A 12,548-nucleotide genomic window follows, 5' to 3' on the forward strand; every position below is an offset into this window, starting at 1 on the left:
CCCTTTTTCATTTTTTTTTTTAATTTTTATTTATTTATTTGACAGTGACAGACACAGAGAGAAAGACAGATAGAGGGAGAGAGAGAGAATGGGCGCGCCAGGGCTTCCAGCCACTGTAAACGAACTCCAGACGCGTGCGCCCCCTTGTGCATCTGGCTAACGTGGGACCTGGGGAACCGAGCCTCGAACCGGGGTCCTTAGGCTTCACAGGCAAGCGCTTAACCGCTAAGCCATCTCTCCAGCCCGCCCTTTTTCATTTTTTGAGATAGGATCTTATATATCCAGAGATGGCCTCTAGCTGGCTTTGTAGCTGAGTATAACTTTGGATTTCTAAATATATATAATTTATTTGCAAGCAGAGAAAGGAGAGAAAAGAGAAAGAATGGGTGTGCCAGGGCCTCCAGTTGCTGCAAACGAACTCCAGATGCATGTGCCACTTTGTGCATCTGGATTTATGTGGATACTGGGGAATTGAACCCTGATTCTTAAGCTTTGTAGGCAAGTGTCTTAAACACTGAGCCATCTCTTCAGCCCCAGATTTTTTTTGTTGTTGTATTATTTTTATTATTTGAGAATGACAGACAGGGAGAAAGAGGCAGAAACAGAGAGAGAGAGAATGGGCACATCAGGGCCTTTAGCCACTGCACACGAACTCCAGACGTGCGCCCCCTTGTGCATCTGGCTAACATGGGTCCTGGAGAATCGAGCCTCCAGCTGGGGTCCTTAGGCTTCACAGGCAAGCACTTAAGGTAAGCCATCTCTCCAGCCCCAGATTTTTGTTAAAACAAAACCCATATTCACATTATATACCATGATCATAATGCCCCCTACCACTCCCTTTTCTTCCCCTACCCCCTTTACTGAATCCCTTCTTCTTTCCAGTTAGTCCCTGTTCTATTTTTATATCATAGTTTTTTCTCTAATATTTACCTATTTGAGAGAGAGAGAGAAAGAGAACAGGCACACCAGGGCCTCCTGCCACTGCAAATGAACTACAGATGCATGTACCACCTTGTGAATCTGGCTTTATGTAGATACTGGAGAATTGAACCCAGGTTGTTAGGCTGTGCAGGCAAGTGCCTTAACCACTGAATCATCTCTCCAACCCTTGATGTCATAATTTTTTGTGCATTTCCCCCCTCCTGTTATGCAGGTGGAGTCAGCCACTAAGAGGTCATGAATACCATGGCCACTTTGTGCTGAAAGACAATAACTGCAAAGCACTCCTCCCCTTCCTTTTCTTTCTACCATCTCTTCTGCAATGGTCCCGAGCCGTGGATAGTGTGATGGAGATGTCTCAGTGCTGAACACTCCACTGTCTCTTCTCAGCATTTTGATGAGTTTTGAGTATCCCCAGTAATGACCCTAAATTTCTAACCCTGCTTCCTCTGCCTTCTGAGTGCTAGGATTACAGGTATACACCACCACACACCCTGTTTATGTAATACTGGGGATGGAACCGGGACTTCATATATACTAAGCTAGCATCCTCAGCCTCTGTTAGAAATTTCAGTGTAAAAACTCTAAGGAAAATTACCTTAAAATGTGTAAAAGAAATATATGTATATGCTTTCCCCAAATGGTTTTATGTCATGTTATTCCATGGGAGATGGAAGAGTCTCTAGCCAGGCATGGTGTTGTATGGCTTTATTCCCAGCGCTCTGGAGGCTGCGGTAAGAGGGTTGCTTTAAGTAGTAATTACTAGCTTGTCCCCCAGTTCTTCACCTTCCCTAGGCAGTCACTAGCTCACTGATGTCCTTTATGGCCTGCTTCCTCTAGTCATATCACATAAATGGAGGCACAGAATGTGTGGCCTTTCATATCTGGCTTGCTGGCTTCTTCTTTGATTTTTCATGGGTCTCGCTCTAGCCCAGGCTGGCCTGGAATTCACTGTGTAGTCTCAGGGTGACCTCAAATTCATGGCGATCCTCTTACCCCAGCTTCCTGAGTGCTGGCATTAAAGGCATATGCCACCACACCCAGCAGAGAGGAAGAGAGACAGCATGGGTGCTCCAAGGCCTCTAACTGCTCCAAACAAACTCCAGACACATATGCCACTTTGTGCATCTGGCTTTACATAGGTACTGGGGATTCAAACTTGGGATGTTAGGCTTTTTAGGCAAGCAACTAACCTGCTGAGCCATCTCTTTGGCCTCTTCAACATTCATTCATTCGTTTGTTTGTTTATGAGGGGGCTGGAGAGAAGGAGCACCACAGGACCTCTAGCCACTACAAATGAACTCCATACACATGCACTACCTTGTGCACCTGGCTTTGCATGGGTACTGTGGAATCAAACTTGGGTCTTTTGGCTTTACAGGCAAGCACCTTAACTGCTAAGCCATCTCTCCAGCTCATTATTATTTTTACTTTTTTCTTTATTAATTAGGAACTTAACTATATGGCTAGTGGAGTGTTGGTCCTGTTCCCCTCATGTTATCCTCTTATATCCCATCTTCCCAGCACCCATTCCACTGAGGGTTCTCCTCAGTGGGGTTACTGGTATTCACCATGGGGTTATGAATGTGTCAATCAGTCTCTGTGGGGTGATGGGGTCAATGTCTCAGGATACGCTTTCCCACCCTGTAGCTCTTATAATCTTTCTGCCCCCTCTTCCACAGTGCTCCTTCAGCCTTGGCAGGTATGTTGTCAGTCTCCTTTATGGTTGAGCTATGTGAAGCCTCTGGATTTCTGCTTTAATGATTTTGAGTGTCCTCATTGTCTGTTGCCCTATCTCCTCATTGTCTCGCTGGAGCAGGTTGTCAGGCTAGCAGTGAGAATAGCACTCATGCTTAAATTGCCACTTCCTCCATGATGCTTCCTGGGGCTGGCAGATGTGCTAGAGATGGCTTGTTGCATGCTAGGCAGTTGGCTATGTTTTCGTGTCATATTGATGAGTAGGTACTAATTCTTCCTCATCTTTTTACCATCTTTAAAGGAGTAAAAATAAAAAAGAAAATTCTTCAGCCTGGGCTTGACCACCCAGTGTTACTCACTGTCTGGTGCCTTGGGGTGGATCTGCTAGGGAGCTCTCCTTTGGGCCAGGGCAGAGGCTGGGACTTTGGGGTGAGATCTGATCAGGGGACTCTCCTGGAAGCTAATGCCTGCCTGGTCACTGTGGTCTCAGCACCCACCCTCCTTCAGTTTTCTTTTTTCCCCTGTATGGGGAAAGTCCCTTCCCTTAGATGTGCTATTGCTAGTTAAGGCGGTGCTGGGCCACACGTATGGAAGCACTTGTTGTATGGAAGCTCTTGTTGGTAGCTGCCCATTGGAGCTGATCCTCGCTGATCCCTCCTATTTCTCTGCTGGGATCTCCCTTCGGTTCATAATTCCTTATACACCTTCACTTTTTTTGTTTGTTTGTTTGTTTTGTTTTTGTTTTTCGAGTTAGGGTCTCACTCTAGCTCAGGCTATGCTGGAATTCACTATGTAGTCTCAGGGTGGCCTTGAACTTGCAGCTATCCTCCTAACTCTGCCTCCCAAGTTCTGGGATTAAAGGCATGTTCCACTACACTTGGCTTACATACCTTCACGTTTGGTAGAAGAGTGTGTGTTGTATTATCTTGTCTTCTCTTTCCCCAGGTTTCTTTGGCAGGACTTCTAATCTGCCATCTTAACTGGAAGTCCCCTTCTTTGAGACAAAGTCTGCTATGTAGTTCAGGTCAGTCTCCCACCTTGCTTTGCAGCCCAAGCTGGCCTAGCGTCCTGGGCTCCAGTGATCTTGCTACCTTAGTCTCCTAAGTGCTGAAACTATAGACAGTTCATGCCCCCCTCCTGTGCTTCTCTCCCTGTCTTCATGTTGACTATTTTCAGTGTTTATGAAGGAAATCCATTGTCTTGGTTTTCATTCCATGACAAACATAGATGGTGATCTTTTCATATGCTTACTGACCATGTAGAATGTTTGCAGAATGGTTACTGAAATCCTTTGCCTACTTAATTGGTTCATTTGTCTTTTTTTTTTTTTTTAATTTATTTATTTGAGAGCGACAGACAGAGAGAGAAAGACAGAGGGAGAGAGAGAGAATGGGCGCGCCAGGGCTTCCAGCCTCTGCAAACGAACTCCAGACACGTGCGCCCCCTTGTGCATCTGGCTAACATGGGACCTGGGGAACCGAGCCTCGAACCGGGGTCCTTAGGCTTCACAGGCAAGCACTTAACCGCTAAGCCATCTCTCCAGCCCTCATTTGTCTTTTTATTATGCAGTTCTTTCTAAAAGTTTAAAAAAAAAAACAACTTTAAGTCTTTTATATAAAATCTGATTTGTGAGCTGGACGTGGTGGTGCACCCCTTTAATCCCAGCACTCGGGAGGCAGAGGATCACCATGAGTTCGAGGCCATCCTGAGAATACACAGTGAATTCCAGGTCAGCCTGAGCTAGAAAAAAAAGCCTCAGAAAAAAAAGAAGGAAGGGAGGGAGGGAGGGAAGGGAAGGAAGAAAGGAAGGAAAAGAAAGAAAGAAGGAAGGAAAGAAATCGATCTGATTTGCAAAACTCCTAGCATTTTTTAACTTTACATTTAACAGACTAGGAAAATCTCATGGGAGTTCAACCTCTGAAAGTCTCCCATTACTAAGAGCAATGTAATCAGGTTTTTCAGGTTGGTATATCCTAAACAGCACCTAGTAAACTAAACTAAAGGCTCAGTGACTCTTTTTTTTTTTTTTTTAATAAAAACTATATATTTGTTTGCTTGAGAGAGAGAATATGGACACACCAGGGCCTCCAGCCACTGCAAATGAACTTCAGATGCATGTACCTGGCTTTATGTGGGTACTGGGGAGTTGAACCTGGGTCCTTTGAATTGCTGGCAAGTGCCTTAACTATTACTAGCCCACTTTCTTTCTTTACTTGTCATTAGGGAAGGTCAGTCTTTTGGCTTTCATTCCAATGTACTTTAGGGTACAGGTATCTGCCTATCTATATTTTGTTGTTGCTGTTGTTGAGATAGGGTCTCACTCTAGCCCAGGCTGACCTGGAACTCACTCTTAGTCCCAAACTGGCTTTGAACTCACAGCGATCCTCCCACCATTGCCTCCTGAGTGCTGGCATTAAAGACATACACCACCTTGCCTCACCTCGTGTCTATTTTTGCCACATATGTACGTGTATATCCTTGGATTCATAGTTTTTGCTGTTGTTATTTTGAGAGAGAGAGAGAGAATGGGTACACCAGGAACTTCGTCTACTGGAAATGAACTCCAGATGCTTGTCCCATCATGTGCATCTGGCTTAATGGGTACTGGGGAGTTGAACCTGGGTCCTTAGGCTTTACAGGCAAACGTCTTAATGACTAAGCCATCTCTCCAACCCATATTTTTTTTTTGTTTGATTTACCTTTTGTTTTAGAAAGATTTTTCTTTTTTTTTTTTTAATTCATTTATTTTGTTAGAGGGAAAGAGAGAAAAATACGCAGATAGAAAGAGAGAGAATGGGCATGCCAGGGCCTCCAGCTACTGCAAAGGAACTCCAGATGCATGTGCCACCTTGTGCATCTGGCTTACGTGGGTACTGGGGAATGGAACCTGGGTCCTTAGGTTTCACTGGCAAGCACCTTAACCACTAAGCAGTCTATCTATCCCTGTTTTGTTTTGTTTTTGATATATTTTTATTTATTTTCAAGGAGAGGAAGAGAATATGACTGTACCAGAGCCTCTAACCCCTGCAAATGAACTCCCGACATATGTGCCACTTTGTGCATCTAGCTTTACATGGGCGCTGAGGAATCAAACCTGGGTCCGTAGGCTTCACAGGCAAACATACCTTAACTGCTAAGCCATCTCATCTCTCCAGCCCTTGTTTTTTTCTTTTTAATTTTATTATGTATTTATTTATTTAAAATGGAGAAAAAAAGCTGGGTGTGGTGGCACGTGCCTTTAATCCCAGAATTTGGGAGGCAAAGGTAGGAGGATTGGTATGAGTTCGAGGCCACCCTGTGAGACTACATAGTGAATTCCAGGTCAGCATGGGCTAGAGCAAGACCCTACCTCCAAAAGCCAAAATCATAAAATAAAAAGCTAGAGAGAGTGCACGCAGCAGAGAGAATTGGTGGACCAGGGCCTCCAACTACTGTAAACAAACTCCAGATGCATGTACCACCTTTTGTATTTGGCTTATGTGGGTCCTGGAGAATCAAACCTGGGTTCTCTGGTTTTACAAGCAAGCGCTTTAACTAAGCCATCTCCCCAGCCCAGAATCATAGTTTTTAGATTTTCTTTTTCTTTTTGTTTGGTTTTGGTTTTGTTGAGATTAGGGTCTTGTATATACCCAGGCTGATTTTTAACTAATTATGTAGCTAAGGATAACCTTGAATTTCTGATCCCCCTGCCTCTGTCTCTTACATGCTCGGATTACAGACATGTACTATCATGTTTGACTTTTTATTTTATTTATTTTTTAATTTTTAAATTTTTATTAACATTTTCCATGATTATAAAAAAATATCCCATGGTAATTCCCTCCCTCCCCACCCCCACATTTTCCCCTTTGAAATTCCATTCTCCATCATATTACCTCCCCATCTCAATCATTGTGTTTGACTTTTTAAATTGGTGTAAGGGAGCCAGGCATGGTGGTGTGCGCCTTTAATTCCACACTTGGGAGGCAGAGGCAGGAGGATTGCTGAGAGTTCAAGGCTACCCTGAGACTACGTAGTGAATTCCAGGTCAGCCTGAGCTAGAGTGAGACCCTACCTCAAAAAGCAAAACAAAACAAAACAAAACAAAATTGGTATAAAGGGGTTGGAGGGATGGCTTAGTAGTTATGACACTTGCGGGCAAGGCCAAAGGTCCCAAGTTTGATTTCCTGGTACCCAGTAAAGGCAGATGTACAAGGTGTGGCCTATGTCTGGAGTTTGTTTGTAGTGGCTAAAGGCCCTGATGTGCTCATTCTCTATCTTGTTTTCTCTCTTTATTAAATAAAAATAATTTCAATTGGTATAAGATTTCTAATTAGATTTTTTCAGGTTACTTAAATAAAAATAAAAATATTGATGCTTAAGAGTACCTTTTTTTGGGGGGGGGGTGTAAGGCCTCACTCTATTCCAGGCTGATCTGGAATTCACTGTGTAGCCTCAGGACTCAGGATGGCCTCAGGCTCATGGAGATCCTCCTGCCTCTGCCTCCTGAGTGCTGGGATTAAAGTCATGCACCACCACGCCTGCTGATCCTATTTTTTTGCCATCATGCATTCGAATGGCTATTTCAGCACTGTCAGGGAGAATGTTTATATACAGAAAACAATGTGTCTGGGCACATTGGCACAGGCCTGCTTCATGCATACATACATACATACATACATGCATGCATATATATATATATACACACACACACATATATATATAAAGCTTATTGAGTATTTTCTTGTTTTCTGAGTTTTTGTTGTAGGCCTTGCTTTTCTTGATAAGTAGGCTAAATAAAGCAGGGTCTTCAATTTGTAAGACTGATGGTTCTCCCTCTGGGGTGGCTTTGTCTCTTTGGTGACATTTGACAATTTTTTTTTTGTCCTAAGTGGAGCTGCTACTGGCATCAACCAGATGGAGGCTGGGGATGCCACTCACTCTTGCAGTTAAAGCCCCACCCACTGCATCACAGAGTTGCCTGGTTCACAGTGTCAGGGTGTAGTTCTGTAGTACAGGGCTTGTTTAGCAACCCCTCCAGAAATCAGGCCAAGGTTGTGAAACTCAAGGATGGACAAACAAACTGACCTGTGAGGTGCTGGGTGATGTCTAATTGAAACAAATATTTGCATGTTAGGTAAATCCCAAAAGGGAGGAGGGGTCAGCAGGAGATTAGCCTAGACATTGAAGGGATATCTGAAATATGGGAAGGAGCAGAATCACAGATTTGGGAGCCAGCTTGCCTGTTCCTTAGCTTAGGAAATAGTGTGGCAGCAAACACTTTTTGACTTTTTCATCACCTCAAACACAAGTAGGAAACATGCACATGGTCACTTCTGTGAGACGTTGAAGAAACTGCAGGCTGCTTGTAGAAGTGGCATGTTGCAGAGAGGATATTTGATTTCTGTAGTTAGCACTTGAATTTGGTCTCTACAGCTTCCATTGCCTAAGTAGCAGCAGAAGTGTCTGGGAGGCCAGGTAAGCAGTTACAGGCTGATGGAAGCTGTCTTTGTAGGCCTGTGCTGTGACAAGTCCAGGACAGTTGTGGGCTCTACTTGTGAGGTGCTCTGGTGTTCTGGGGTTTTCTACAGTCAGTGATCTTGCCTCTAAATACTATCTTTTTTACAGGTTTTCCCCTCCCCCATCCCACCCAGTATTAGAAATTGAACCCAGGGCCTCACGTACGCTAGGCAAGCACTGTACCACTAAGCTGTATCCCTAACCCTTGGAGTATTTTTTTTTTAACTTTATTTTACTTATTTTGAGAGGGAGAGAGAGAATGGGCACACCAGGGTTCAAGCCACTGCACATGAACTCCAGATGCATGCACCCCTTTGTTCATCTGGCTTATGTGGATCCTGGAGAATTGAACCGGTATCCTTTGGCTTTGCAGGTAAACACCTTAATTGCTAAGCCATCTCTCCAGCCCTCTTGGCATATTTTTTATATTTAAAGTTTGAGAGAGAGATGGCTCTTACATTTAAACTTTTTTTTCTGAGGTAGGGTCTTACCCTAGCCCAGGCTGACCTGGAATTCACTATGTAGTCTCAGGGTGGCCTCGAACTCATGGCACTCATCCTACCTTTGCCTCCTGAGTATAGGGATTAAAGGCATGCACCACCATGCCTGGCTCTATACTTTAAGTGAGAGAGAAAGAATTGGCATTCTAGGGCCTGTGGCCACTGCAACTGGACTCCAGATGCGTGCACCACCTTGTGCACATGTGATACCTGTGCGTCTTATGTGGGTTCTGGGGTCCTGGTCCTTGGGCTTTGCAGGCAAGTGTCTTGACCAGTAAGCCATCTCTCCAGCCCTATTTAAATATTTTGAGAGAGAGATACTCTCATGGTACAGTTTGTACCTTGTCTACATGTCTGTCTTTATACCCTTTCACAGCCCAGCAGAACAACCTAGGACGTTCTTTGTTCATGTTGTTTTAGGTTGTCGTCCCCCCGCTCCCTGGGAAAGCATTTCTGAGGCAGCTTCCTTTTAGAGGAGATGATGGAATATTTGATGACAATTTTATTGAAGAGAGAAAGCAAGGACTGGAACAGTTTATAAACAAGTAAGTGCTTGCTACTACTTGAGAGGTGATGGGACAGTACTTTGGGGTGACATCAGGTAACAATAATTTAAATTCTAAGGATTCTGAGCCCATGTAACATGCCTTTCCCTTTGGCTCAGTGTTTTATTTAAACAAGGTAAGAGGATCTGGTAGGTTGAATGCCATGTGTCAAATGCTAACACACATTTATTTATTTGCAAGGGAGAGAGGTGAATGAATGGTATGCCAGGGCCTCATGCCACTGCAAACAGACTCCAGACGCATGTGCCACTTTGTGCACCTGCCTTTATATGGTACTGGGGATTTGAACATAGGCTGTCAGGCTTTGTAAGCAAGTACCTTAACCACTGAGCCATCTCCTCAGCCTAGTTCTTTCTATTTTACTTTTATTGACAGCCTCCATACATATAGATTATATACCATAATCCTAAATTTAATTTTGTATTAGTTTTTCTTGGCTAATTTATATAAATTACATTTAAGATTCTAGCATTTAGAAAGTACAGTTTTACTTAGATTCTGAATTAAGGTGTTAAGGTTCTCACATGAACAACAAAATGTATATTTGGCAATTATTTTTGTTTGCTTGTAGACAGTGGTATTATCAGCATATTTTATGTAAAAGTATATAAGTCTTTCAAGGCAGGGTCTCCCTCTCTAACCCAGGTTGTCCTAGAATTCAGTCTTTAGCCCTAGGCTGGCCTTGAGCCCTTGATAACCATCCTCTATGAGCCTCCCAAGTGCTGGAACTAAAGGAGTGTACCAACTTTTAGTAACAGGTTTTTAAAAATATATATTTTGATTTATTTGACAGAGGGAGGGAGAGAGAGAGAAAAAAAAGGGGGGGGGCACGCCAGGGCCTCCAAATGAATGCCAGACACATTTGTCACCTGTGCATCTGGCTTACATGGGTCCTGGGGGATTGAACCTGGGTCCTTTGGCTTTGCAGGCTTTTGATAAACCAGTGTTATTTTATAAAGTCATGTGGCCCAGCACCCAGAAAGCTTGAGTCAGAAGGGCTGTGAATTTGAGGCCAGCTGGGGTAACAGGGTAAGATGTTGTTTTCAAAAGGAAGGTGGGGTCAAAGAGAAGGGAGGGAAGGAGAGAGAAGGAGCACAGATACTCATAGTTACTTCCCAGAACTGTGGTGGTCATGGTCCCCCAGCCTCAGCCTCCCAAGTAGCCGGGATTGCAGCTGTGCTGCTGTACCTCTAATCTGGTCTTAACTTTGTCCAAGATAATCAAATCCTAGAAAATATGTGTGGACTTCGACACTGATATTTAACTAGTGACTTGAAGATCAGTGAGAAGTAAATAAAAGAGAAAGAGGGAACATACAGAGAGTGTGTGAGAGAGTGCATGTGTGGGGAGGGTTATTTGGACACAAAATTTGCAACTTATTATATAACCTAGGCTGGCCTCAAACTCCACAGTGCTGGGCTTACAGGCGTGTACCCCCATGCCTGGCTGCAGTGTGTCTACCAAAAGAAAAGACCAGTAGCTGACAGAGTATAGAAATATGGACAATCCAGAATATTACTTAATTGCTAACAAATTACATATACTTATTAACCTAAAAAAAATACTTTTTTTTTTTTGAGGTAAGGTCTCACTCTAGTGCAGGCTGACTTGGAATTTACTTTGTAGTCTCAGGGTAGTCTCGAACTCACATCTGTCCTACCACTGCCTCCCAAATGTTGGGATTAAAGACGTGCACCACCACGCCCGGCTTCTAAAATATGTGTTTTAAGAGGTTAGGGAGATGGCACAGCAGTTAAAGGTGCTTGCTTGCAAATCTTACTTGCCTGAGCTCATTGACCCAGGTACCCGCAAAGAAATGGTGCGAGTGGTGGTTGCTTTTTGTGTGCAGCAGCAAGTGACCCTGGAGTATGCACACATACATGTGCAAATAAATAAATGAACAGGTGAATAGATACAGTGATGTGTGCTTCGACTACCTACCAGCTTCAAAATATGGGACTAAATTTCTTTCTTTTATCCTCAGGGTCGCTGGTCATCCTCTGGCACAGAATGAACGTTGTCTTCACATGTTTTTACAGGATGAAATAATAGATAAAAGTTATACTCCATCTAAAATAAGACATGCCTGAAATGTGGCAAGAAGAGACAAAATCGTGACCATTGATGATTCATATGCACCAGTGACAAAGTTGTAACTAACAGCATGCTGCACAGAGGCCAGTCTAACATGCCCTGGTATCTTAACACTCATATGCTCCGTTTGTTTGGTTTTGGCACTTGACAAGAAGTTAATTTGCTTTAGTGAAGAAATCCCTCACACAGCCTTTCTCTGAATAGCTCTCCCTCGCGTTGCTGTGCACACTGTAGCCTCCCAGCCGCCCCCATAGCTTACGCCGTCCTAACTAAAGCTGCTCACTTGGTCTGATCTGAAGTTTTTGTGTCATGTCTGCTTCTTGAATCTGGTTGACTAGAAATTTCCTCCTCCCCCTTTAATGTGTACTGTCGCTTGATCCTGATTTATGTGTAGGAGCACTACACCACTTGTTTCCAGTGCCACACGTATAAGATACACTCTCGTGTGCTGAATGTATCTTCCTTCTGGCCTGTGATCCCTTTCACATGGAAGATTAATGAGGGAAATCTTTATATTCTGTATAAAAACAAAATCAAATTTATATACTAAAATCATTTGTCTAAAAATTTAAGTTGTTTTCAAATAAAAGTAAAATGCATTTCTGAGATGCACTGGGTTGTGTCGCCTCCAGCCTTTCTTTTCTTTTCTCCTCATGGCTTTACCAAACTCACTCATTGAGAGGGATTATTTGCTAATTATATACTTCTCATTCCTGTAACTCCATTCCCCTTTAGATGGTGGTGATATCAAATAGGCTACCACCTTTTGAATGGGGTGTTTTCTTCTAAACAACAAAAAAAAGTGATGCACTGAAAAAGCATTCCAGAGGCTCACTGTGCCCCTACAAAGGACTGTACTTGAGAGAAGCTTTGTGTCTCCAGAGTCAGTGCCATGCCTCCTGTTTCTCAGGATTCTTTTCCTAGGCCTTCTGAATGACCTGTATAACCTTAGCCAAGGGGGGAATAAGTCAGCATATGGATGTTTCTCTGTATGTAGACTTGGCTGGTGACACATGTCATTCTGCTTAAGGGTATCGTGTTTAGCCTGACTTGTATAAGTAATGGGGCCATAAAATACACTATGTCTTCCTGCCTCAGCCTCTGCAGTGCTGAAATCATAGGCATGCACAAACACACAGGACTTGTTGAAAGGAAGCAAGGTTGGGCTTTGGCCAAACTTAGGTTATCTACCAAGCAGACCAGATAGCAACATCAGCAGAAGGAATCACAGCTGTAGCAAAAGCCTTTGGTT

At 43.5% G+C, this 12,548-nt stretch overlaps 1 protein-coding gene across 1 annotated transcript in view; it reads left to right on the plus strand.

Annotated features, from left to right (window-relative positions):
* Snx3 (sorting nexin 3) overlaps window positions 1-11,908 on the plus strand; it is a 44,295-nt gene extending 32,387 nt beyond the window's left edge. The window contains exons 3-4 of the mRNA XM_004660613.3: window positions 9,057-9,181; window positions 11,187-11,908. Of these exons, the coding sequence (XP_004660670.1) occupies window positions 9,057-9,181; window positions 11,187-11,292 (231 nt within the window). The 3' untranslated portion in view covers window positions 11,293-11,908. The remainder of the gene's footprint in view (window positions 1-9,056; window positions 9,182-11,186) is intronic.
* The last annotated feature ends 640 nt before the right edge of the window (window positions 11,909-12,548 follow it).

This window comes from Jaculus jaculus, chromosome 7 (genome assembly GCF_020740685.1).
Source record: "Jaculus jaculus isolate mJacJac1 chromosome 7, mJacJac1.mat.Y.cur, whole genome shotgun sequence".
In the NCBI taxonomy this organism is placed as follows: Eukaryota; Metazoa; Chordata; class Mammalia; order Rodentia; family Dipodidae; genus Jaculus; species Jaculus jaculus.